We start from the raw sequence: 26,610 nt of genomic DNA, 5'->3' as shown, positions 1-26,610 counted from the left end.
TATATATACCCAGGCTGTACCTGTGCTACCTTTCACAGGTCGAGGCCACCTCGGTTTACCATCTAGCTTAGCCTTGAACATATCATCAAGGGTGATAGCAAATATACACACACCAATCCAGTATATATTAATTTCGCTACGCTTTTTGGCTCCATTAGAGTCTCATCCACCTGTATATTTAGTGTTCTATATCTATTTTAATTGAGTTATTACTCCTATTAAACTTTATTTTAAATCACCCATTCCTCACTTTACATACGACCATTTCCATTGAGAGTTTACTGTGATATTGTACACTATTGAGTGCTCTCCCAAGGGGTTCTGTTTCTCTCCTGTCCATGTTCTATAGTATACCCCAGATAGTAGCACCTTATTGTTTCACACATTAGCTGTAGCGAGGGTTCCCTTTCCCCTGTCCCCCTAGTTCGCTATTTTATAGAACTTTAGAAAAATTACACACATACAGTTGGCATACTTGAAAGGTTTTTATTTTTGTTTGTGATTAAAGCATAATTAATTTCCTTTCAGAGGGCCCTGCAACATATTGCACGCTCCTCTGCAGGGTAAAAAAAATTGTGTGTGCTGATCACACGCATTTTAAGTGAAACTTCTTTCTCTTTTGTCACTGTTTTGTCACAGAAATTGTATTTGTAATGGTGATGTTTTTAATTAATAATCAAAACACAATTTCAGTGCCAAAACGCAAAGGAGTTTGACTTAGAACATGTGTTTTAGCTATTTGCACTTCTATTATAATATTATAATACTAGTATTATGATACTATAATACTTAGCATACTACTTTTATAATAGCTGAATTCCTGTGTGTGTGTGTGTGTGTGTGTGTGTGTGTGTGTGTGTGTGTGTGTGTGTGTGTGTGTGTGTGTGTGTGTGTGTTAGTAGAGGGGGAGAGTGGATCAGTGAGTTCAGTAGAGGGGGAGAAGGGATCAGCGGGTGTAGTAGAGGGGATTAGTGTGTGAGGAAGAGAGAGGGGATCAGTGTGTGCAGGAGGGGGAGAGGGGATCAGTGTGTGCAGGAGGGAGAGGGGGATCAGTGTGTGCAGGAGGGAGAGGGGATCAGTGTGTGCAGGAGAGGGAGAGGGGATCCGTGTGTGCAGGAGAGAGAGAGGTCAGTGTGTGCAGGAGAGGGAGAGGGGATCAGTGTGTGCTGGAGAGAGAGAGGTCAGTGTGTGCAGGAGAGGGAGAGGGGATCAGTGTGTGCTGGAGAGAGGGAATCAGTGGATGCAGGAGGGAGAGGGGATCAGTGTGTGCAGGAGAGGGGGAGAGAGGGGATCAGTGTGTGCAGGAGAGAGGGGATCAGTGGATGCAGGAGGCAGAGAAGAGATCAGGGGATGCAGGAGGGAGAGGGGGTTCAGGGGATGCAGGAGGGGGAGGGTGTTCAGGGGATGCAGGAGGGGGAGGGGGTTCAGGGGATGCAGGAGGGGGAGGGGGTTCAGGGGATGCAGGAGGGAGAAGGGGATCAGGGGATGCAGGAGGGAGAGGGGGAGAAGGGGATCAGGGGATGCAGGAGGGAGAAGGGGATGCAGGAGGGAGAAGGGGATCAGGGGATGTAGGAGGGAGAAGGGGATCAGGGGATGTAGGAGGGAGAAGGGGATCGGGGATGCAGGAGGGAGAAGGGGATTAGGGGATGCAGGAGGGAGAGGGGGGGATCAGTGGATGCAGGAGGGAGAGGGGGGATCAGTGGATGCAGGAGGGATAGAGGGGATCAGTGAATGCAGGAGGGAGAGGGGATCGGGATGCAGGAGGGGGATCATGGGATGCAGGAGTGAGGGGGATCATGGGATGCAGGTGTGAGAGAGGGGGATCAGGGGATGCAGGAGGGATAGAGGGGATCAGTGGATACAGGAGAGAGAGAGGGGATCAGTGGATGCAGGAGAGAGGAGATCAGTGGATGCAGGAAGGAGAGGGGATGCAGGAGGGTGAAAGGGGACCAGTGAATGCAGGAGGGAGAGAGGGGATCAGTGGATGCAGGAGGGAGAGAGGGGATCAGTGGATGCAGGAGGGAGAGAGGGGATCAGTGCAAGCAGGAGAGGGGGTGAGAGGATCAGTGGATGCAGGAGAGGGATCAGTGGATGCAGGAGGGAGAGAGGGATCAATGGATGCAGGAGAGGGGATCAGTGGATGCAGGAGAGAGGGATCAGTGGATGCAGGAGGGAGAGAGGGGATCAGTGCATGCAGGAGAGGGGGTGAAAGGATCAGTGGATGCAGGAGGGAGAGAGGGATCAGTGGATGCAGGAGGGAGAGAGGGATCAGTGGATGCAGGAGAGGGGATCAGTGGATGCAGGAGGATGAGAGGGGATCAGTGCATGCAGGAGAGGGGGTGAGAGGATCAGTGGATGCAGGAGGGGATCAGTGGATGCAGGAGGGAGAGAGGGATCAATGGATGCAGTAGAAAGGGGATCAGTGGATGCAGGAGAGGGGATCAGTGGATGCAGGAGGGTGAGAGGGGATCAGTGCATGCAGTAGAGGGGAGAGAGGATCAGTGGATATAGCAGGGAGATAGGGGATCAGTGGGTGCAACATGGAGAGGGGCGGGAGGGTTCATCGGCAGTAGCTGGCTCACGGGGGGGTTGATGATGATCATCGGCAGCAACTCGTAGAAGGGTTGAGGAGGAGGAGATGGCGGCAGCAACTCACGGGGGGGCGGGCGGCAGGTTTGATGAGGAGGCGGCAGTGGCAACTCACAAGGGGGCGGCGGGATGATGAGGAGGAGGTGGCGGCAACTCGCGGGGGTGGGAGGTTTGATGAGGTGGCGGCAACTCACGGCGGCGTGTATGTGTTTTGACTCCTGCTGGTGGAAGCTGGCAAAATTCAGTGGCCATGAATGTTGCTGATAGCCTTTTCTGCCAGCAGTGACATCACTTCCGCATCAATCAACTCCATTCACTGCCACGGAATTTTGCTCATGTGGTAGGTGCCGCTAAAGAAGTTTCACTTCAAAAAGGGCTCTATTTCAGTAATTGCAGAACTGAATGTTTTGTCAGACTGAGGTGTGCATGCATGTAAATGTTTGTTTAGCCATGGAACACAGAAGCCCTAGTCCTGGGTTAACAAATTTCAACCAGCTATGTGGATACAGTGACACTTAGAGGATACTGACATTTCTATTAAGATATATATTTTAAATATCTTTATATTATAGTGGTTAATAGATCTAATTCGGTACCTTTTATATTTAAGAGGATTCTTAAAATTGCTCATCGTAATGAAAAGTTTGAGAACTCTTGATGTAGACTGTAAGTTATCTTTGTTCATTTATGATATTCTTATTTTGTTTAGGTACTTCGTTTTAAGAAATTAGAGAGGTTAGAGGAAAGCTCATGTGAAACATTTAGATATTCTTCTATGTCCAATAAAAATGATCAAGATCTGAAAACCAAGAGTGGTTTAAAAATCACATAATTCCTGTTGCTTCTTTATTTCTTTATTGAATAGCACCTCTTCTCATGCGTAAATTATACCACCACACAAAAGAATCAATTCCTAATTTCCTTCCTGGCTTTTATCTCCCAACCCCATCTGTTTCAACTACAGCACAGGATGTCACCCCCTTCCCGGCTCTCTGAGGATGGAGGGATAGATCCAGCCACATGTAGCCTACGGGACTTGGGAGGGAGCATGTGCTTCAATGTTACCAGATTCCAAGCTGGAGTTAAAGCACAACCCAAAAATAACCAAATCACAGTTTGCTTCAGAAACGTTTTCATGGACAGGATTGCAACAAAACAATGCAGGACTTTGCATTCCATTAATCCATCAACCCGTACCTCCCTCTAAAAGAGGCTGATGATGTGACAAAATGGGAACCAGACTCATGCATTTACATGTTTGAAGGGCCACAGATAAGTGGAGGTGGCAGTAAATAACCTCATTGCTTTTCTTTGATATGTGGTACAGTAGGGCCCCACTCATACTGCAGGTTCCGTTCCAGGCTACCGCCGGAAAGCGAAAATCGCCAAAGAGCGGAACATAGCATTTGCTGCGTCCACCGGCAATTTTCCGTCTCTCCTATCCCTTCTGCACATGCACGAACTCGCCCGCTCCCCCTTCTGCACGTGTGCGAACATGGCAGCCACCCTTCTCAGTACCGCTGTATTGGCGGATCGCTGAGATGCGGGGACCTACTGTACTTTTTTGCTCCACATTTGCACTATTTGTATCATGCTACATATACATGTAAGGCCCAGATCCACAAAAGGGTGCTAAGCTTTAGCACGCCTCAGCTTACATTCATAGGACTGGGAATAAAGCCGTGCTAAAGCTTAGTACCCTTTTTGTGGATCTGAGCCTAAGTATGCTATGTATCAAAGTCTCCTGTCTGCAAAACTGGTACAAAAAACCTGAAACATATTTCCTCCAGTTTGCATTGTGGATACTTGATACATAACCCCTTTAAGACACAGGACAGATTTCCTGCTTCTGCCGCTTATTCACTGCAGAGTTATTGGCTATTTTCTCTATGGAAAATGTATTGGCATGTGATCTGCAAAATATTACTTAGCCCCTGTTATACACAACTGTAACACAAAGAACACAGCGAGCCAATCCTAGTACAGTATGACTTCACTATTGTGTGCGTGTATTGTATCTAGTTTTTTTTTTTTTTTTTTAAATAAGCAAGAAAAAAATAGTTGTATTTCTTTTCTTTTGCAAATTGCTCTTTCCTTTTTTAGTACTGATTGTACATATTGGTGTAAACGTCTTCAAATGGTCTGATCATACAGTACCAGCTTGGAATCTCTGCATTGTTCTTTCCTTAGGCATAAGCACATAAGTATATCCTACTGGAAGCAGTATTTAAAAAAACAAAAATATGTGTGTGTGTGTGTGTGTGTGTGTGTGTGTGTGTGTGTATGTATGTATGTATGTGTATATATATATATATATATATATATATATATATATATTATATATATACACACAGTTATGTGAAAAGAAAGTACACCCTTTTTGAATTCTATGGTTTTACATATCAGGACATAATAACAATCATCTGTTCCTTAGCAGGTCTTAAAATTGGGTAAATACAGCCTCAGATGAACAACAACACATGACATATTAATGTAACGGGTATTCCCCCCCCCAATCACAGATCTGATGTGGGTGCAAGGAACATACGGTGTTACCATAGGTGTGGTGCATTACCTGTTGGCTCGCAGGAGGGCTGAGCTTCCGCCACGGGGAACCTGGGGCAATTATACTAGGGGTAACCACTTACTCAATTCAGCGCCTCCACCTGCGATGGCTCCCACCAGAGGGGGAGTGGTTCCTCGCAGGACAATCAATAATAACATACACGGTGAGGTATAATATCTAATGACTTTACTAACATGCAAACAACATATCACGGTAATACCATAATATAACCTGTGTCCCTCTCTAGAGGAGACACCTTCTGCGTCGCGCAGGACGCTTCCCCAACACCAGGTGATCCCACCCAGTGTCCCGAGAATCCCACCCAATGTCCCGCACTCTTGGAGAGAACGTGGGTGACTGCGCTGTCACAGTTACACTAAGGGGCCCGTTGGTGCACTTATGACTGTATGGTACCTGCCGAGCACTCCGGTACTCGGATCAGCAACTGGCTTCGCAAAGGGTCAGACGTGTGATGAATCCGTCTGATCCTCCAACCGAACTCCTTTGTACGCGGACCGCCAGGGCGGTCTCCCTCTGGAATAGTCTCTGCGGACCCCAACGTGGGTCCGAACCTCTTCACAGGGACAGCAGCATCCGCTGAGTCCCTAACTAACCCTGGGCTCTAACATGACAGGAACCCTAACCTAGGGCCTGTCCCTGTAGTACCGCAACCTAAAGTGGCTTTGGGGAAAACTCCTAGGGGCCTAACAGGGGTTAATAACCTGCCCCACTCCCCTAACTCTTCCCGGCCTGACTATGCTTAATAACACTTACCGAGTCCCAGTGCCTACAGCAGCAAGCTGTAGCTCACTGGATGCTGCAGCCAACGTGCTGCGCAACAAGGTGCCTGCCTGTCAGACCTCACAGCACTAACAGCCGTGACTCTGACAAGGCAGCACTCTACACTAAGGGCAGCGTCCCTATCTTGGGCCTCCCTAAGCATTTACCCACTAAACTAGTGGGGAGTTGGGGCCTACCTGGGTTGTGGGTACCTATATGGGGCAGAAGCTGCACTCGCTCCCCACACCCTTCCTTCCCTCACAGCTCCCTGACTCCAACTCTCTATAACCTTCCTTTCCCAGCTCCCACTAATGTAAGTGGCAGGGTCCCTAACCTGAGGGCTGCCCCTGGCAACACTCTCCTTACTGGGGAGCTGAGCTATCTCGGGCCCTGGGGGTGCTGGCCTAGTACATGGAGTCCCTGACTCCTGTACCCTACCTCCTTCCCTGGGCTGCTCCGGTCTCTGACTGGCCAACATGCTGCAAGCCCGTGAAATGTATCCTTTCTCGCTCCAGGGCAATCCTTCAGCCCTATTGGCTCCTATGAGGCACCTGATGCCTCCCTCGCTATGCTCCATGGGAGTTGTAGTCCCATAGAGCCTATCCTGGCATTGGGGCCGCGTGCGCACTTGCCCTGCGCATGCCCGAGTCTTTGGGGGCCGCCTCAACCTCTCCCTGCCTAACCTAGCCCTCGCGCAACTTCGCCCTGACTCTGGGGCTCTAACTGCGCATGCGCGACCACTGCGCATGCGTGAGCTAAGGGGCAATGGCGGCGCCCTTACCGCCCGGCTCCGGGAGCCCTATGACGCGCACGCGGCCTTGGCAACCCCCGAACCGGGACCTGACCGCCCTCTCCCCTGCCATCGCCGGACGGAGCCGCCATTGGACGCGGCGGCCCCCGCGATCGGCAGCTAGGTGAGGGGGGCACGGACGGTGTGGGGAGACCTGGCTACATCCTCCCCCTGGTGGAAAATCCAACGTCCCCGCTTGGGGAACACCATTGCTCGACATAAGTTTATACAATAAAAAATTGCATGACATAATTGGTACACTAAGCAGGTCGACTTCAACATCCTGAAAACATGGCACATTTTCACACAATGAAAAATTACATGGCATATCACACCCACTAATTCCCGAGACCAACTGAGTATCAGCTGCTTGCTGAGACCATTTGTGGGGTGCCCCTAACTGATCAGGTGGGGGTACCTCACTTTTGCGTCTGTGAGCCTCCCCTGGGTGAATCTCTCAGAGAGCACACTCTGGGATAACAGTCACTGGTTCAGTACTACTTCCTCCCCCTGGTGGAAGGAATAGCACAGTGTCTTTCAAACCGGTCTTTACCCGGTCATCCACGGCCTGGAAGCAGCAGGCTAGGCGGCCAGAACCTTTCCTGCGGTCCACTACTTGGTGGATGGGCCGCTTCATCTTGGGTGCAAAGGAGGCAACTTCTACTAGCTCCCGTGCCACACAGTCCTTGTCCCTACGTACGTACACAGCTTCCATTGAGAAGCGAGAATAGGACACTGTCTCTTTACCCAAAGTTTCTGCTTCGCCTGGCAGGGGGTAAAGGGTAGATACCTTACCACGGCGGTGATTCGCGGTGGCCAACCGGTCCTCGGGGACGCTGTCAGTTCCCACCTCGGCTGTATCGGGACCGGTCCACAACACGTCTGGGACAGTCCACTCGCTGTCCTGAAACTCGGGAGCGTAGGATCCCAGTCCTGGGACCATATGGGTTAGAGCGCACGGGCTCATACTCAGTTCAGTAGCCGTAACTCTGGCCTTTTTCACGGCCACCTCCATCGGAGCCTGTGGGGAGCAAGGGGGTTCCTTACCACTCTGCTGGCTTGCGATGGGTTTCTCTTCATCTGGAACGATAGGCAGTGGGTACTGGTCCACTCGCTCTGCGGGACAGCTATCTTCTAGGGGGGACACCTCCACCAGGACGCGATGTCGAGTGGAGCCATTCGCCCTGGTGTCCAGACTTAAGAAGCTATCATGCTCCGCGGTCACCTGGAGGCTCACACTCAACACCCCTGGGGCAGTCAACTCACCCTTGTCGTCGTCAACAGGTACTGATCCCAAGCCTGGGACCGATGGTACCTCTGTAGGCCAGACTGGCCGTTGTAGGGCACACAGGCCCACAGCATCTGGATGCACTGTAACGGAGGTAGTTGATTCTTTGGCTCCAACTTCACTGGTGTGGTCCGCCGGCTGGCGCATCACCACAAGTGGCTGGCTGCTGAAATCACTGAAAGAAGATGGGGGTACAGACACCTTACCCTGTCATTCCTCTGTCTCACTGCTGGGGTGGTTCGCCGGTAGGCGCATCGCCACCGATGGTTCGTCCTTTTCCGTAGCTGGCTGGGCCTCAGTCCTTCCCTCTTGGTTGCAACGGGGGACTAGGGCAGCCTTGTCTGTCAGCTCCTCCACCTCCGTGGTTGAGGTAGAGCAAGTAACAGCATCTTCATCTCTGTGTTCTGCCATCTGAGATTCCTGCTTGGGATCTGGGACTGTAGACTGCAGCAGCACAGGCTTTATAAACTGTGCCCCGCAGCTGGCACACTCGGGGCCCCAGGTCTGTTTGCCACCTGGGAAGTCACACTGATTACAAACACATCGTATACACCCCTCGTCCTCCACCACGGCCACCCAATATTCTATTGGTAGCCTAAAATGGTTAAAGTCCATACCACCAGATAGACTCAAGTCCTTTTGTAGGCACGGGCACACCAGAAAGGATATTTTCCCTCCTTTAGACCGCCATGCTCCATATAAATGAGGGTGTATTTCTCTGCACTCTGTATTGTTTTTAATGGGAACAGCAGTTGCTGATGGCTGTTCACTTTGCTTGCTCCCCCTGGTGGAATGTAAAGGAGGGGCTCGCTCTATCACTGAGTCACTCACATTGCGGGGGCGGAGCTCTGGTTTTCCGGCCAGTCCCGGACGGATTTCTGCAACACAATTTAGTGCAGGCTTGCAGTTAGCAGCACATGTGCTCTCCTGCTTTGGCAGGAGACGCCATTTTAGGTGTGACTCCCTTGATGAGGGAGCCTCCATTTTGATCACAGGTCTGGTAATCTCACTAAGGCTCTCTGAGTATGCAAGAGGGTAGCCTTCGGGTGGGGCCCCTGGGAAATGTAAGGTCGGAGGGACATTTTCCCGGCATATTTCCTGATCCGTTACTAGCCATAGTCTACAACACTGGTCAGTGGGGTCGTACCGGTGCTCTATCCTCTTCCACCCTTGGTCTATGCCCAGGAGTCTCCCTAGGGCCTCACAAATTTCCCTCAACTTCACGGCACTACTGGGAACATCCCCTACTACGAGCACATGTCGCGGGGATACTTCTGTCCTCTTGGTTCGTTCGTGGGCCTCATTGCTTGCAGGCCCAAACATGGTGAAAAATATAAATCGGCCAATTTGGAAAAATGAAAACAGGGCACCCCAGGTCTATCTCAGCAGCGCCTCCAAATGTAACAGGTATTCCCCCCCCCAATCGCAGATCTGATGTGGGTGCAAGGAACATACGGTGTTACCATAGGTGTGGTGCATTACCTGTTGGCTCGCAGGAGGGCTGAGCTTCCGCCACGGGGAACCTGGGGCAATTATACTAGGGGTAACCACTTACTCAATTCAGCGCCTCCACCTGCGATGGCTCCCACCAGAGGGGGAGTGGTTCCTCGCAGGACAATCAATAATAACATACACGGTGAGGTATAATATCTAATGACTTTACTAACATGCAAACAACATATCACGGTAATACCATAATATAACCTGTGTCCCTCTCTAGAGGAGACACCTACTGCGTCGCGCAGGACGCTTCCCCAACAACAGGTGATCCCACCCAGTGTCCCGAGAACCCCACCCAATGTCCCGCACTCTTGGAGAGAACGTGGGTGACTGCGCAGTCACAGTTACACTAAGGGGCCCGTTGGTGCACTTATGACTGTATGGTACCTGCCGAGCACTCCGGTACTCGGATCAGCAACTGGTTTCGCAAAGGGTCAGACGTGTGATGAATCCGTCTGATCCTCCAACCGAACTCCTTTGTACGCGGACCGCCAGGGCGGTCTCCCTCTGGAATAGTCTCTGCGGACCCCAACGTGGGTCCGAACCTCTTCACAGGGACAGCAGCATCCACTGAGTCCCTAACTAACCCTGGGCTCTAACGTGACAGGAACCCTAACCTAGGGCCTGTCCCTGTAGTAACGCAACCTAAAGTGGCTTTGGGGAAAACTCCTAGGGGCCTAACAGGGGTTGTGGGTACCTATATGGGGCAGGAGCTGCACTCGCTCCCCGCACCCTTCCTTCCCTCACAGCTCCCTGACTCCAACTCTCTATAACCTTCCTTTCCCAGCTCCCACTAATGTAAGTGGCAGGGTCCCTAACCTGAGGGCTGCCCCTGGCAACGCTCACCTTACTGGGGAGCTGAGCTATCTCGGGCCCTGGGGGTGCTGGCCTAGTACATGGAGTCCCTGACTCCTGTACCCTACCTCCTTCCCTGGGCTGCTCCGGTCTCTGACTGCCCAACGTGCTGCAAGCCCGCGAAATGTATCCTTTCTCGCTCCAGGGCAATCCTTCAGCCCTATTGGCTCCTATGAGGCACCTGATGCCTCCCTCGCTATGCTCCATGGGAGTTGTAGTACCATAGAGCCTATCCTGGCATTGGGGCCGCGTGCGCACTTGCCCTGCGCATGCGCGAGTCTTTGGGGGCCGCCTCAACCTCTCCCTGCCTAACCTAGCCCTCGCGCAACTTCGCCCTGACTCTGGGGCTCTAACTGCGCATGCACGACCACTGCGCATGCGCGAGCTAAGGGGGAATGGCGGCACCCTTACCGCCCGGCTCCAGGAGCCCTGTGACGCGCGTGCGGCCTTGGCAACCCCCGAGCCGGGACCTGACCGCCCTCTCCCCTGCCATCGCCGGACGGAGCCGCCATTGGACGCAGCGGCCCCCGCGATCGGCAGCTAGGTGAGGGGGGCACGGACGGTGTGGGGAGACCTGGCTACATCAAACAAACAGAAAAAACAGATAAGTGCGCACAAGAAATCTAACTTAATAAAAGTGTATCAGTGATAATAATTAAATCAAATACACCCAACCATGTGATAAAAGTGGATCAAGTAATTAAGTGTTTACCAATGTAGATGAGCGTCTGCTGCTGTGTAAATGGTAGCCCAAGACCCTAGAATCTACAAACAACAAAACAAACAAAGCGCACAACACTTACCAACAGCCGCAACCAGGAACCACCGGGATCTCGCCCCCCTGACCTGAGTGTGCAAAGGGGGGTGAGATCCCGGTGGTTCCTGGTTGCGGCTGTTGGTAACTGCCACGGTGTGGCTTTCTATGCCTGATTAAGTCTATCTTGATGTACGCTTAACCTTGAAATACCTTATTTATAAACACAGTTTATTACTTTTTCACGATGAGTGTTGTGCGCTTTGTTTGTTTTGTCTAAAAAAAATAAATATAACACCTAAGATGAATAGGTTGGCTACAGTTGTGTGAAAAAGAAAGTACACCCTTTTTAAATTTTTTACATATCAGGACATAATAACAATCATCTGTTCCTTAGCAGGTCTTAAAATTAGGTAAATATAACCTCAGATGAACAACAACACATGACATATTACACCGTGTCATGATTTAACAAAAATAAAGCCAAAATGGAGAAGCTATGTGTGAAAAACCAAGTACACCCTTACTGTTTCCATAAGAATTAAGATGCTAAGTAGCAGACAGGTGCTGTTAATCAAATGCCCTGGATTCATTAATCATCAGCAAGTGTGACCACCTCTATTAAAGCCGAAGTTTTAGCAGTTTGCTGGTTTGGAGCATTCAGGTGTGTGTTAACACAATGCCAAGGAGGAAAGACATCAGCAATGATCTTAAAGAAGCAATTGTTGCTGCCCATCAATCTGGGAAGGGTTATAAGGCCATTTCCAAACAATTTAAAGTCCATCATTCTACAGTGAGAAAAATTATTCAAAAGTGGAAAACATTCAAGACAATTAGCAATCTTCCCAGGAGTGGACCTCCCAGCAAATTAACCCCAAGGTCAGACCGTGCAATGCGCAGAGAAATTGCAAAAAAAACCAAGAGTTACATCTCAGACTCCACAGGCCTCAGTTAGCGTGTTAAATGTTAAAGTTCATGACAGTACAATTAGAAAAAGACTGAACAAGTATGATTTGTTTGGAAGGGTTACCGGTAGAAAGCCTCTTCTCTCTAAAAAGAACATGGCAGCACGGCTTAGGTTAGCAAAGTTGCATCTGAACAAACCACAAAACTTCTGGAACAATGTCCTTTGGACAGACGAGACCAAAGTGGAGATGTATGGCCATAATGCACAGCGCCACGTTTGGCGAAAACCAAACACAGCATATCAACACAAACACCTCATACCAACTGTCAAGCACGGTGGTGGAGGGGTGATGATTTGGGCTTGTTTTGCAGCCACAGGACCTGGGAACCTTGCAGTCATTGAGTCGACCATGATGAACTCCTCTGTATACCAAAATATTCTAGAGTCAAATGTGAGGCCATCTGTCCGACAGCTAAAGCTGGGTCATGCACAGGACAATGATCCCAAGCACCCCAGCAAATCAACAACAGAATGGCTGAAAAATAAAAGAATCAAGGTGTTGCAAAAGTCCAGACCTCAACTCGATTGAAATGCTGTGACTGGACCTTAAGAGGGCTGTGCATAAATAAATGCCCACAAATCTCAATGAACTGAAGCAATGTTGTAAAGAAGAGTGGGCCAAAATTCCTCCACAACGATGTGAGAGGCTGATAAAATCATACAGAAAATGATTACTTCTAGTTATTGCTGCAAAAGGTGGTTCTACAATCTATTGAATCATAAGGTATACTTAGTTTTTCACACATGGCTTCTCTATTTTGGCTTTATTTTTGTTAAATAAATCATGACAGTGTAATATGTCATGTGTTGTTGTTCATCTGAGGTTGTATTTACCTAATTGTAAGACCTGCTAAGGAACAGTTGATTGTTATTATGTCTTGATATGTAGGGAAGGGGGAGGGAGACAATGGAGGGAGACACACACAGAGAGACACATACACACACACACACAGTGACAGAGACACACACAGAGACAGGGGAGGGTGGTCAGAGGGTTCGTGGGGCTGGCAGCCGAAGCTGTGAGTAGCAGAGGGGGGCGGAGGGTTTGTGGGGCTGGCAGCCGAAGCTGTGAGTAGCAGAGGGGGGCGGAGGGTTCGTGGGGCAGGCAGCCGAAGCTGTGAGTAGCAGAGGGGGGCGGAGGGTTCGTGGGGCTGGCAGCCGAAGCTGTGAGTAGCAGAGGGGGGCGAAGGGTTCGTGGGGCTGGCAGCCGAAGCTGTGAGTAGCAGAGGGGGGCGGAGGGTTCGTGGGGCTGGCAGCTGAAGCTGTGAGTAGCAGAGGGGGGCGGAGGGTTCGTGGGGCTGGCAGCAGAAGCTGTGAGTAGCAGAGGGGGGGCGAGGTGCTCGTGGGACTGGCAGCCGCAGCTGTGAGTAGCAGGTGGGGGGAGCTGAGTAGCGGGGGAGGAAGGCAGCTCGTGGTGCTGCTACAGTCGCACTGCTGTGGGTCACAGAGGGGTGGGGGGAGGGCTCCTGCGGCCAATAGCCACAGCTGTGATTCACAGAGGGGGGCGGGCAGTTCATGTTGCCTCCGCCACACCGCTGTTAGAAGCAGAGGGGGGGCGGGCAGATGGCTTCTGGTGCTGGCAGCCGCACTGCTGAAATCATCTGTGTGTCGCATGGGGACCAGCACTTCAACCCAGCAAGCAACATCAACTGAGAGTCACAGGGGGGAGAGCGGACGGGGGGCCGTTGTTCAAGCAGCCGACTACCGCATCTTTTGGTAAAACGCTGAAAGCTGCAGCGCCCCCCTTCAGCAGCACCCCCTAGCGTTTTTTTTGTTTTGTTTTTTTAGTACATTGATTCTAAGACGCGTCCCTATTTCAGACATGTGAAATTGGGAAAAAAAGTGCGTCTTAGAATCGAGGAAATACGGTATTTAACAGAGGTTTATATTCATTTATTAGTGAGGTTTTTCAGCTGTAATTTTTGCTTCAGGGATACTGTGGACATTTTTAATTGTGATTTGTTTTGTGTGATGTATTTAATAAATTTGATATTTTTGTATGCTAGAGTGCTATAGTTGGGATACTTTTTTCGTTAACGTGTGTATATATATATATATCTTATACTATATTAGTGAAAGCACTGTATGTTTGCCTGCCTGCCTGCCTGCCTGCATGCATGCCTGCCTGCTGGATGTCCGGTGTCCCTAGCGGCAATCTCATTGGTCCCTTGGCCCGCCCGCCCCCGCACACCTCTCATTGGCCTCACACACTCACACCACCCCCTTGGCCCGCCCCCCACACCTCTCATTGGCCTGAGGCGGAGTGACGGGCCAAAGGTCCAAAAAAATAAATAAAACACACACACACACACACACCTCTCTCCCCTCTCCAAATCACCTCTCCCCGCTCCCCAGCGGCATCACCTCTTCCCCCTCCCCAGCGGCATCACCTCTTCCCCCTCCCCAGCGGCATCACCTCTTCCCCCTCCCCAGCGGCATCACCTCTTCCCCCTCCCCAGCGGCATCACCTCTTCCCCCTCCCCAGCGGCATCACCTCTTCCCCCTCCCCAGCGGCATCACCTCTCCCCCTCCCCAGCGGCATCACCTCTTCCCCCTCCCCAGCGGCATCACCTCTTCCCCCTCCCCAGCGGCATCACCTCTTCCCCCTCCCCAGCGGCATCACCTCTTCCCCCTCCCCAGCGGCATCACATCTTCCCCCTCCCCAGCGGCATCACCTCTTCCCCCTCCCCAGCGGCATCACCTCTCCCCCTCCCCAGCGGCATCACCTCTCCCCCTCCCCGCTCCAAATCACCTTTCCCCCTCCCCAGCGGCATCACCTCTCCCCCCTCACCGCTCCAAATCACCTCTCCCCCTCACCGCTCCAAATCACCTCTCCCCGCTCCAAATCACCTCTCCCCGCTCCAAATCACCTCTCCCCCCTCCCCGCTCCAAATCACCTCGCTTCCCGCAGCTGCCACGCGGCGCGTAAGATGGCGGACCCCCTTCCTCCCTCGCGGCGCCGAGTCAGACGGTGGCGGCGCCCGGAAGTACAGGTAGGTGTCGCTCCCCACCTCCGGCGCCAAACGGAACTGAGAAAGGGCGCATCAACTGAGGTGTGTGTGTGTGTGTGTGTGTGTGTCACTGTCCACTGCCCCCCCCTCCTATCCACTGCCCCCCCCTCCTGTCCACTGCCCCCCCCCTCCTGTCCACTGCCCCCCCCTCCTGTCCACTGCGTCCCCCCTCCTGTCCACTGCGTCCCCCCTCCTGTCCCCCCTCCTGTCCACTGCCCCCCCCTCCTGTCCACTGCCCCCCCCTCCTGTCCACTGCCCCCCCCTCCTGTCCACTGCCCCCCCCTCCTGTCCACTGCCCCCCCCCTCCTGTCCACTGCCCCCCCCCTCCTGTCCACTGCCCCCCCCCTCCTGTCCACTGCCCCCCCCCTCCTGTCCACTGCCCCCCCCTCCTGTCCACTGCCCCCCCCCTCCTGTCCACTGCCCCCCCCCTCCTGTCCACTGCCCCCCCCCCTCCTGTCCACTGCCCCCCCCCTCCTGTCCACTGCCCCCCCCCCTCCTGTCCACTGCCCCCCCCCCCTCCTGTCCACTGCCCCCCCCCTCCTGTCCACTGCCCCCCCCTCCTGTCCACTGCCCCCCCCCTCCTGTCCACTGCCCCCCCCCCTCCTGTCCACTGCCCCCCCCCTCCTGTCCACTGCCCCCCCCTCCTGTCCACTGCCCCCTCCCTCCTGTCCACTGCCCCCCCCCTCCTGTCCACTGCCCCCCCCTCCTGTCCACTGCCCCCCCCTCCTGTCCACTGCCCCCCCCCTCCTGTCCACTGCCCCACCCCCCCTCCTGTCCACTGCCCCCCCCCTCCTGTCCACTGCCCCCCCCCTCCTGTCCACTGCAGGAAATGCAGGGGGAGGAATCCATGCCTTTGAGGCGCCCCCCCCCCTCCCTTTGACGCCCCCCCCTCCCTTTGACGCCCCCCCCCCCTCCCTTTGACGCCCCCCCCTCCCTTTGACGCCCCCCCCCCTCCCTTTGACGCCCCCCCCCTCCCTTTGACGCCCCCCCCCTCCCTTTGACGCCCCCCCCCTCCCTTTGACGCCCCCCCCTCCCTTTGATGCCCCCCCCCTCCCTTTGATGCCCCCCCCCCTCCCTTTGACGCCCCCCCCTCCCTTTGACGCCCCCCCCCTCCCTTTGACGCCCCCCCCCCCTCCCTTTGACGCCCCCCCTCCCTTTGACGCCCCCCCCTCCCTTTGACGCCCCCCCCTGCCTTTGACGCCCCGCGCGCACACACTGACTGACTGCCGCACGCACACACTGACTGATGCGCACACAAAGCCTGACTGACGCACGCACACACTGACTGAGGCACACACTGACTGTGTGTGCGTCAGTCAGTCTGTGTGTGTTTGTGTTTCTGCCTCAGACTCACTGACGCGCGAGCAAACACACAGTGACTGACGCACACACGCTACATGAAGCTGTAAAGGAGGGAGGGAGGGGGGGGACTGGATTGATGTGAATGGGGGACAAACAGAGAGAGGGGGGAGGAGAGAGAGGAACGGGAACATTACATCCCGGGCAACGCCGGGTCTCTCAGCTAGTATATATATATATATATATATATATATATATATATATATATATATATATATATATATATATATATATATATATATATATATATGTATGTGTGTGTGTATGTATGTATGTATGTATGTATATGTTATGTGTATATGTAGCCCCAGGCTATATTTATGGCCTGGATTTATTTATTTGCCTAGTATTGTAAACCCTGGTAAAGGCAGGTAGTGATGGGGTTAATCCCCTGTCACATGGTATAGCATGTGAATTGTCTCCTGGAAGACACTTTGTTTCAGTTACAGGCCCTGTCTGCCTGGGAGGATACTAGCTGAGTTACATGGATAGTGGGGTGATGCCTGTGAGTCATCTAGTCCTGCCCAAATACTGGGGCAGAGGGATTAACCCCCCCCATGTATAAAAGGTGGGGCTTCCCCTTTTTTGTGCGGTGCTCCTCAGGGAGAGAGTTCTGGCAGTTCTGCCTAGGCTGTTCTGTTCTAGCCTTGGACTAGTGGGAGTTCTTGCCTTACCCCTTAGGGGGGAGGGCTGTTCAGACTAGCCTGGGGGCATCAAGCCCTTGGGATGCCTAGTCCTATCCTGTCCAGGGAAGGGATGATACCCCTGGGCTGGGAGCTATGTAGAGATGATGTGCTGTGCTGTAATTGCTGTTACTCCAAATAAACCTATTGTACTACTACTGGCACTTAAGAATGTTTACTCTATGCTATGGAGGTTCCTGCAGGGATGAACTCCTGCCTATGGCAGGAGCCCTACAGGTAAAGGTGCTGCACCCACAATGGCAATCCTGTACCCAAAAGCTCCCTACCATCGTGGAGGCTCGGCTTCCTGAGAACCAACAGGTGAGGACCACAGCACCACAATCCCTATATACCAGCAAATCTCCCTTAAGGGATGGGGGGGTGATAAGATAAGGGTGTTACATATATTATTTGTTTATTGAAGTTATGCTTTCAGGCATACATTTGTAAAGCTATCAGACCTTCAAGTTATATCTTCAGGTTAGACATTTTGGTCATTCATTTGAGGCTAGCAGTACTATGCCACTCTAATATTAGAAACGAGATATGCTTGCATTAAAGTAAGTTTCTTACATTTTTTGCAGACCCAAACAAAAGCATAATAAAAAAAAGTTTCATGTGATTTAAAGGAGCAGGTCTATAGCATGAACATAAGATTTCAAATATTCAAAACAAAATGAATTATTCTCTGAGGCAGAATCTCAAAAACATAAGAGACATTTTAGTCTCAAAATCATGTGAAATCAAGCACAATTTTGGAGGATTCACAGGGACAAAACCACAGCAACAGTGTAAGTATTTTGATTAAACCTACTAAATGGCTTTAACACACAACACCGCAATAGCGAAGCACTATGACACATACTGTAATTACTATGCAGTGCAAATGTATTTCATTATACTCTCAGGACCACCGACAGCTCACGGGGAGCCAGCACAGAGTGGGAGTGATGCTGACTCTTACCTAGCTGGAGCGGTTGCACAGAAGCCCTTGTGGCCAGACGCAGAAGTTGGGCCTGACCTTCGTTACTGCTACATGCAGTTGACTGGTTTTCCTGCTCTATCAGTTTCCCTGCAACAATGCACCAATCAGAATCTTGTGCGACGGGGAAGGGGTGTTTTCCCATGGCTCTGCTCATCCACTACCTGCCCTGCCTGCTGTCTGGGGTAAGGATCGGTTTATTTTGTATTTATATGTAAATGTGTTGGGGGGTTCTTAAGCGGGGTGTTGGAGGATAGTAGGGGTCTTTTATAAGGGGTGTTGAAGGTCGTATGAGAGGCGTTGGCGATCTATGAAGCGTAGGGGTGTATCTGAGGGGTGGAAGGTGTAACAGACGTGTATACCTATTGTATTTTGGAAAATGTTGGAGGGTATGGAAAGTGGGTTATGGAATAACACTGCGTAATAAAAATCAGCCTATATGCACTCCACCTAACCGGTCAGGGATTGTTGGGGAATATTTCTGGTTTTTACTGATCATATTTGTGTAGCGCATTTTCCCCCACCCCCTGAGAGATGTGTGGCTACGGTGTGTGAAGGCTGTGCAATACCTGCTGGTGCCCAGGAGATCTGAGCCTCCGCTGCTGGGAACCTGGGGTGCACCTGAGTGATGCTCGGTAGCGCCTCCAACTGTACGTTATTCTATTGTATAGAATGACCCTGTTACAGGACACATAAGAAATACACATGTGGTATAACGGAACAGTTTTACTATGTGCAGAGGAATATAATATACAGCCTACGCACCAGGCCACGCACGGCCGTACCTTCCCACTGGGGTCACTGTCCCCACAGTACCTAGGGGCCCTTGGGCACCCAACCAACCCGGTGTCCACAAAGTCAATGCCCAACCCAATGTGTGTTACAGTGCTGCCCACTAGTGTTTTATGCTGCACTTGCAGAGTTGGGTGCCTGCCGGGTGTGTCCCCACCCGGGCGCGCAGATGCTGTAGATGAGATCCACAGATTCAAGATGGTCCTCCGTGAAGCCTCCGCCTCTACATTGGGTGGGTCCTGCATGGAGTTTACCACCATACAATGTCTCATTCAATAGAGGGTGGCCCGGTCCTGGACCATAGGCCGCTGTCACCGTGTGGCGGGCCACTGACACTAATGTTGCTAAGTAGGGCAGTGTCCCTATCAGAGGGGTATGTCCCTATAGCAGCCACAAGCTATGTGGGAGTTGGGGCCTAATAGGGGATCTCTGGCCTAGTGCAGGTGCCACAGACACCTCTTACCCTGTCCTTGTCCCAGCTCCGACTGGCGTGACTTGCAGCGCGCCAAATGTAGCAATCTTCCCCTCCAGGAGAAGTTGCAGCCCTATTGGCTGTAGTCCCTGTTATGAGCCTCCTCTGGCTGCAGTTCGCGCATGCGCAAAGCTCGGTGTAATGGCTGCCGGCTATGGACACTCACTGCGCATGCTCAACCCTATCGCAGATGGAGGAGCCCTGCAAAGAGAGCCGCCGGGAACCTCCGGCAACGCAGTCACATGCGCAACCTCCCCGACACTGTCGGGACCTGCCCCCTGCCTCCAATTGCCTAGCGCACCCGTGCCGGGAGGTAAGGTGCTTATGGGGGACCAGGGGGGCCCATGCTATATTTGAATTATGAAAGTAGCTGAAATGTAAATGAATAAACATGAACAAAACTTGTTCACTCTGCCTAAATAGTTATTTGGAGAGAGCAGAGCTGGCAGTGATAGATACTGTTTACATACTGATATAAATTATGGACAGTACATATTTGTCACAAAATAACCTACAGTAATATTAAAGCTGCCAAATGTCTTTAGGTCAGTCCTAAGGACATAGGAAAAACATATTTGAATGCTTTGCTGCACCTTTTGGTAGCAAAAGTTTTAAGAATAAATAAATAAAATAAAAAACAGATCTAGTTGATCCTGTGTCCTGCATCATCTTTAGCTTTACCTAAAACTACACATCCTTAAGCTTCTCCTGAAGATCATTTAAAGTCCCACTAACATTACAAATGATTTTTAAAACTATAGTGGGGGGTTTTTTTCCCCCCCAATTAATTCAAGTTTTTTTGGTGTAATTACTAGTAAAATCTTTAAAAAAAATTATTTTAGTTTTGTCATGATTCCATGCTAAAGACTCAGCATAGTGCTAGTGTTATCCTTCTGTAATGTCACAGGGTCAGAGGTGATGTGTTTAGAAACAAGATGTTAAGGAACTGACTAAAAGGAATACTGTATGCTATTTCTTTAAATTAAGAGAAAAGGGAAACAAAGAAGTACAGTAGCTACAGTATTTAATGATAGGTAACCAGATGCTAACATCTGAACTGGGCTCTGGAAACCCTTCTGGGTCCTGACTTACAGTTGAACATCCCAGAGGGGACAAGATGGCTGCCAGGTAACATCATTTTGGTGAGCCAATATATAGTCGCCATGTCATTGGGGTATGATGTTGCGGTTCTCTAATGGGTGACCCGGAAGGCGTTTTGTTTTCTTTACCACAGGAAGAAATTAAACTTTGGTGTCGGGAATTTCAAATCTATCCTAAACGCTGCTGCCAGAATCACTCTACTCTTTCCTAAATCTGTCTCCGCATCTCCCCTCCTGAAATCCCTCTCCTGGCTTCCGATTAAATCACGTATCTCACACTCAATTCTCCTGCTCACTTTTAAAGCTTTACATTCTTCTGCCCCTCCCTACATCTCAGCCCTAATTTCTCGTTATGCACCATCACGACTCTTGCGTTCTTCTCAAGGATGTTTTCTTTCTACCCCCTTTGTATCTAAAGCTCTCTCCCGCCTTAAACCTTTCTCACTTTCTGCCCCACACCTCTGGAATGCCCTTCCCCTCAATACCCGATTAGCCCCCTCGCTATCCACCTTTAAGACTCACCTTAAGACACATCTGCTGAAAGAAGCACATGAGTAGCACTGGATAATCATGGACACATGACACATAAAGCTTGGCCCCCTGCAGACGCACTTACTAGTATTCCCTCCTACTGTCTCTGTACGTTCTCCCTACCTACCAATTAGATTGTAAGCTCCTCGGAGCAGGTACTCCTTCCTTAATGTTACTTTTACAGTATGTCCGAAGCACTTATTCCCATGATCTGTTATTTATATTATTTGTTTTATATATGATATGTATTACTACTGTGAATCGCTATGTACATTTATGGCGCTATATAAATAAAGACATACAATACAATACAACAAGGTCCAGCTACTAGAAAACAGCAGGTTTAAATTCTGGATGGGTTCCCCTTTTACCTCTGGCCGAGGAGGGGGATGGCTATGGAGCTGCCCGGGTGCCGCCGAGACTGCAGGCAGACCGGGCTGGTTACGGGGTGGCGAGCGCATCGCCGGAACTCAGCGGCGACGCTGTTGTGCAGGGCGCCGCCATCTTTGTGGGCCGCGCATGCGTGACAGAAGGCATGCGCAGTACAGCGCAAGCAGTGGCCATTTTAGAAATAGGGCTCCGTAAGGGACTACAGTTCCCAGCAACCCCAGGGGCTGCTATCACATGGGCACGAACAGCCAATAGGGCTGCCAGAAGCACGGCTACTGAGAATAGATACATTTGGCGTGCTATGCAGCCAGGCCAGTCGGGAGCAGGACGGAGAGGAAGAAGTTGGTGTCCAGGGAGCCGTGCTCTGCTGGACTAGGCCAGAATTCCTCCAGGTCCAAGCTAGGCCCCGACTCCCTGTAGAGTGTGTGCGCGCTGCAGGGAAGGCCCATATGTTGGGACGCTTCCCCAGTCTTGCATAGTGTCAGGGACACAGTGACAGACGCCGCGCGGTGACTTGCGGCCTGTGGTCTGGGACCAGACCACCATCTACTAAGAAACTCTTTATGGTGAGACACTCCAGCGGGTGTTCACCCCACACAGAGGCGGATCAGACAGATCCTTTGTGTTGTCCAGTGGTACCGGGTATTGGAGTGCCCGGGAAGGTATCACCATCTAAGTGCTCCAACGGCCATACACACTGTGGGTAGCGCTACCACACACACCTTGGGTGGGTTTGACTCTGTGGACTCCGGGTGGTTAGGTGCCCAGGGCACCCCAGTACTTTGGGGGGTCTCACCAGGATGGCGTTATTGTGCTGGGGGTACGGTATTGCTGAGTTATATGTGTTGCCAGTAAAGGTAAGTTGTTATATCACCGTGAGTATATTTATTCTTTACTGTGTGTTCCTGGGAAGGGGTTATCCAACTGTGCTTGGATCCCTCCAAGGTGAAGGCACTGTCATCAGATAGACCACGACCATCCCAGGCTCCCTGCAGCGGAGGATCAGGCCTCCTGTGAGCCACTCAGGTAACGCACCACAGGCAGTTTCCTTAGACACGGGGGAAAGGGGGCTACATGTAGAAGAAAAAAAATAATAATTATGTGTGGATATTCCTGGTTTATCAGCTATGTGCCCTCGCTGGTTAAACATTAAACCAACATATCCCCAACTAAATACACATCAGAATTCAGTGTGTTTGACATGGGTCAGTTGCTGCGAATTTACAGCCAATTTGCGCTTACACTGTTTCAAACGTGACCCAGAAAATGGTCATAAGTTACAGGCATTAATTCAAGGACTGCATTCCTGCAAAATTACCGGTCAAAACACGGAGTTCAAGGTCATTGGATTAATATGCTCTACTACAGCCATTTATCTTGTCTCATTTACCTGGCTCCAGAGTATTAATTTCATATTTCTTCACGTACGTTTTAGTCAAATTCAAATAATAGACATTTGTAATCTCATTACTTTTCAAATAAATGATTATTAACATAAACGTCACAGGCAATGTCTCTGACCTCTCGAAAACAGAGAAATAAATGCTATTTTGTGTGACATTGCATACACCAGAACATGTGAAATAATACAGAATAATTTAATGTTTTCTGTTTTTTGTTTTAACTAATACAAATCTGAACTTGGTACATTGATGCAGTGAAACGAAAATGTCCTGTGACTTGTTTGTATTAACAAAAATAGGAATCAGGACTTACTTCACTTCAAATGTAATCGTTTTCTTCTAAGCGTAGTGTATACCCCTTAATCCAAGTAGATCAAATCCGTGATGCAGAATCCTGTCTCAGGCATATTGAATGAAATGCTCGCCGATCCCCTTACTATTCACCCCCCCCCCCTCTCCTCGGGCGGATGGCATGTTTCAGAGGAAGACAGTAATAGTGATAATAATTAATTCATACCATGAAAGGCACTGTATGTAGGAGATCGCTGGTGCTGTTATTAATGCTGTTACAGCTCAGCTCCTCCTGCAGCTACCAGACATACTGCAATATCATCCTTTACAGGTTTGTACAGCGCGGGATCTGCAGAGGCCTGTTATTATACGGAGCATCTGGAAGATCAACACCTGAAAGGAGGTTAAATACAATAACCACTTCCTCTCTCAACCCATCTACAAAGGCGAAAATGTCACTGTGAACTCTCCACCGTGGTGCAATCAACTGTACACAGGATGATGATAAAGAACATTTAATGAAATGTGACACGTTAGATTACCAGCTGTTCCCTTAAAGGGGCAGTCTCATTTAGCAACATACACTGCAGTGATAATACAGAGACTTTTACCATTTTTTTTATTGTTTCATAGGTTAGGGTGTGCTTATTAGCTTTGCAAATTTAGTACCAAAATCTTAAAAGCTATTCAGAAAAATGTGTTCACATCAATATTTCTCCGGTGTAAAAAAATACGTGCGTCACTGTATGTCAGTGTTTAATAACTTTTTTTTGGTTAATGAACTCTATAATAATATAGTGAATTTCTGAGGAACCCCAACCCTCTTTAGTAGCGCATTGGAGATCAGATGCATTGTAAGGAACCCCAACCCTCTCTAATAGCACGTCTGTGATCAGATGCATTGTAAGGAACGCCAACCCTCTCTAATAGCACGTCTGTGATCAGATGCATTGTAAGGAACGCCAACCCTCTCTAATAGCACGTCTGTGATCAGATGCATTGTAAGGAACGCCAACCCTCTCTAATAGCGCGTCTGAGATCAGATACATTGTAAGGAACCCCAACCCTCTCTAATAGCGTGTCTGTGATCAGATGCTTTGTAAGGAACCCCAACCCTCTCTAATAGCGTGTCTGAGATCAGATGCATTGTAAGGAACCCCGACCCTCTCTAATAGCGAGTCTGATGTCAGGTGCATTGTAAATTCTTCTTTATTTGGTACCATTTTCAAATGACCCGGAAATTACAGGGAACTCTTTAGGGATGCCCGGGGAACCCATGGGTTCCTAGAAACCCCTGTTGAAAATCACTAATCAGAATGTAAAGGGACTTGTGCAGATTTTATTTAATTGTTGTGGATGAAGTAAGTTGGGCTTCCAGGACCAATATTGCTCAAATATATTTTAAAGATATAAGTAAAGTTATTGATGAACAGAGTTAAGTGGGTAAGCTGCTGCTGGCCATCAACAGAATAACAATTGAAGTCATTTTTAACATGGATAAGTCTGAATACCATGGGCCGAGTCGTTATCTCTGGAAATATTGCTTTAGGGCTATACTCAGCTGGGGGCCTTGAATTGGTGTAATGTGCTAGCAAATTTAGCAGTACTTAGTTTTGGACTACTTAAAAGAAAATAGTTACAGTTAATAAGTTAGATTTAAGAAGGAATGATTTGTAGGATTTAACCCTTTTGTACCTTTAGAATAGATAAATGTAGTAGTCCTGCTGTAATAGTTAATTAGTCTTATGTTTAAATACATTTGAATAGTTTGCCAGATGCAATACTCTACATCAAGCATGTCAAACTCAAAGGCTAACACGGGCCAAATAAACAAGGTTTAAGTTTATGTGGGCCGCAAAAAAACAAAAACTTCAATTTTCACAGAAACTTAGGTTTATTTCAAAAAGTACAGTATAAAAAAAAACGATAAAATTAATGTTTTTTTCCTGACACTTGGCATCTCTGACTCTCTCTCCCTCTCCGACTCTCTCTCTCCCTCTCTGACTCTCTCTCCCTCTCCGACTCCCTCCCTCTCTCTGACTGACTCCCTCCCTCTCTCTGACTGACTCCCTCCCTCTCTCTGACTGACTCCCTCTCTCTGACTGACTCCCTCTCTCTGACTGACTCCCTCCCTCTCTCTGACTGACTCTCTCTCTGACTGACTCTCTCTCTCTGACTGACTGACTGACTCTCTCTCTCTCTCTCTCTGACTGACTCCGTCTCTCTCTCTGACTGACTCTCTCTCTCTCTCTCTCTGACTGACTCTCTCTCTCTCTCTGACTGACTCTCTCTGACTGATTCTCTCTGACTGACTCTGACTGACTCTCTCTCTCTCTCTCTCTGACTCTCTCTCTCTCTGACTGACTCTCTCTCTCTGACTCTCTCTCCCTCTCTCCGACTCTCTCTCCCTCTCTCTGACTCTCTCTCCCTCTCTCTGACTCTCTCTCCCTCTCTCTGTCTCTCTCTGACTGACTCTCTCTCTGACTGACTGACTCTCTTTCTCTGACTGGCTGACTCTCTCTGACTGACTCTCTCTCTCTCTGACTGACTCTCTATCTGACTGACTCTCTCTCTCTCTGACTCTCCCTCTCTGACTGACTCTCTCTCTCTCTCTGACTGACTCTCTCTCTCTCTCTCTCTCTGACTCTCTCTTTCTCTCTCTGACTGACTCTCTCTCTCTGACTCTCTCCCTCTCTCTGACTCTCTCTCCCTCTCTCTCTCTCTCTCTCTGACTGACTCTCTCTCTCTGACTGACTCTCTCTCTCTCTGACTGACTCTCTCTCTCTCTCTGACTGGCTCTCTCTCTCTCTGACTGACTCTCTCTCTCTCTCTCTCTGACTGACTCTCTCTGACTGACTCTCTCTCTCTCTCTGACTCTCTCTCTCTCTGACTGACTCTCTCTCTCTCTGACTCTCCCTCTCTCTGACTCTCTCTCCCTCTCTCTGACTCTCTCTCCCTCTCTCTGACTCTCTCTCCCTCTCTCTGACTCTCTCTCCCTCTCTCTGTCTCTCTCTGACTGACTCTCTCTCTGACTGACTGACTCTCTCTCTCTGACTGACTCTCTCTGACTGACTCTCTCTCTCTCTCTGACTGACTCTCCCTCTCTGACTGACTCTCTCTCTCTCTGACTTACTCTCTATCTGACTGACTCTCTCTCTCTCTCTGACTGACTCTCCCTCTCTGACTGACTCTCTCTCTCTCTGACTCTCTCTCTCTCTCTCTGACTCTCTCTTTCTCTCTCTGACTGACTCTCTCTGACTCTCTCCCTCTCTCTGACTCTCTCTCCCTCTCTCTGTCTCTCTCTGACTGACTCTCTCTCTGACTGACTGACTCTCTCTCTCTGACTGACTCTCTCTCTCTCTCTCTGACTGACTCTCTCTCTCTGACTGACTCTCTCTCTCTCTCTGACTGACTCTCTCTCTCTCTCTGACTGACTCTCTCTCTCTCTGACTGACTCTCTCTCTCTAACTGACTCTCTCTGACTGACTCTCTCTCTCTCTCTCTCTC

The 26,610-nt window shown here is 50.2% G+C and overlaps 1 protein-coding gene across 3 annotated transcripts in view; it reads right to left on the bottom strand.

Annotated features, from left to right (window-relative positions):
- TDRP (testis development related protein) overlaps positions 1-23,519 on the bottom strand; it is a 133,345-nt gene extending 109,826 nt beyond the window's left edge. The window contains exon 1 of one of the 3 annotated variants that reach the window (XM_075598240.1): positions 23,330-23,519. In XM_075598240.1, coding sequence (XP_075454355.1) covers positions 23,330-23,332 — 3 coding nt within the window. In that variant the 5' untranslated portion in view covers positions 23,333-23,519. Of the gene's footprint in view, positions 1-23,125; positions 23,145-23,329 lie in introns of those variants that run through there. The other 2 variants (XM_075598238.1, XM_075598242.1) reach the window with 2 other exon arrangements.
- Positions 23,520-26,610: the final 3,091 nt, after the last annotated feature.

This window comes from Ascaphus truei, chromosome 4, assembly GCF_040206685.1.
Source record: "Ascaphus truei isolate aAscTru1 chromosome 4, aAscTru1.hap1, whole genome shotgun sequence".
NCBI lineage: Eukaryota > Metazoa > Chordata > Amphibia > Anura > Ascaphidae > Ascaphus > Ascaphus truei.
Note: the sequence above shows the minus strand (reverse complement) of the source record. Positions and strands in the feature narration are given on the sequence as shown.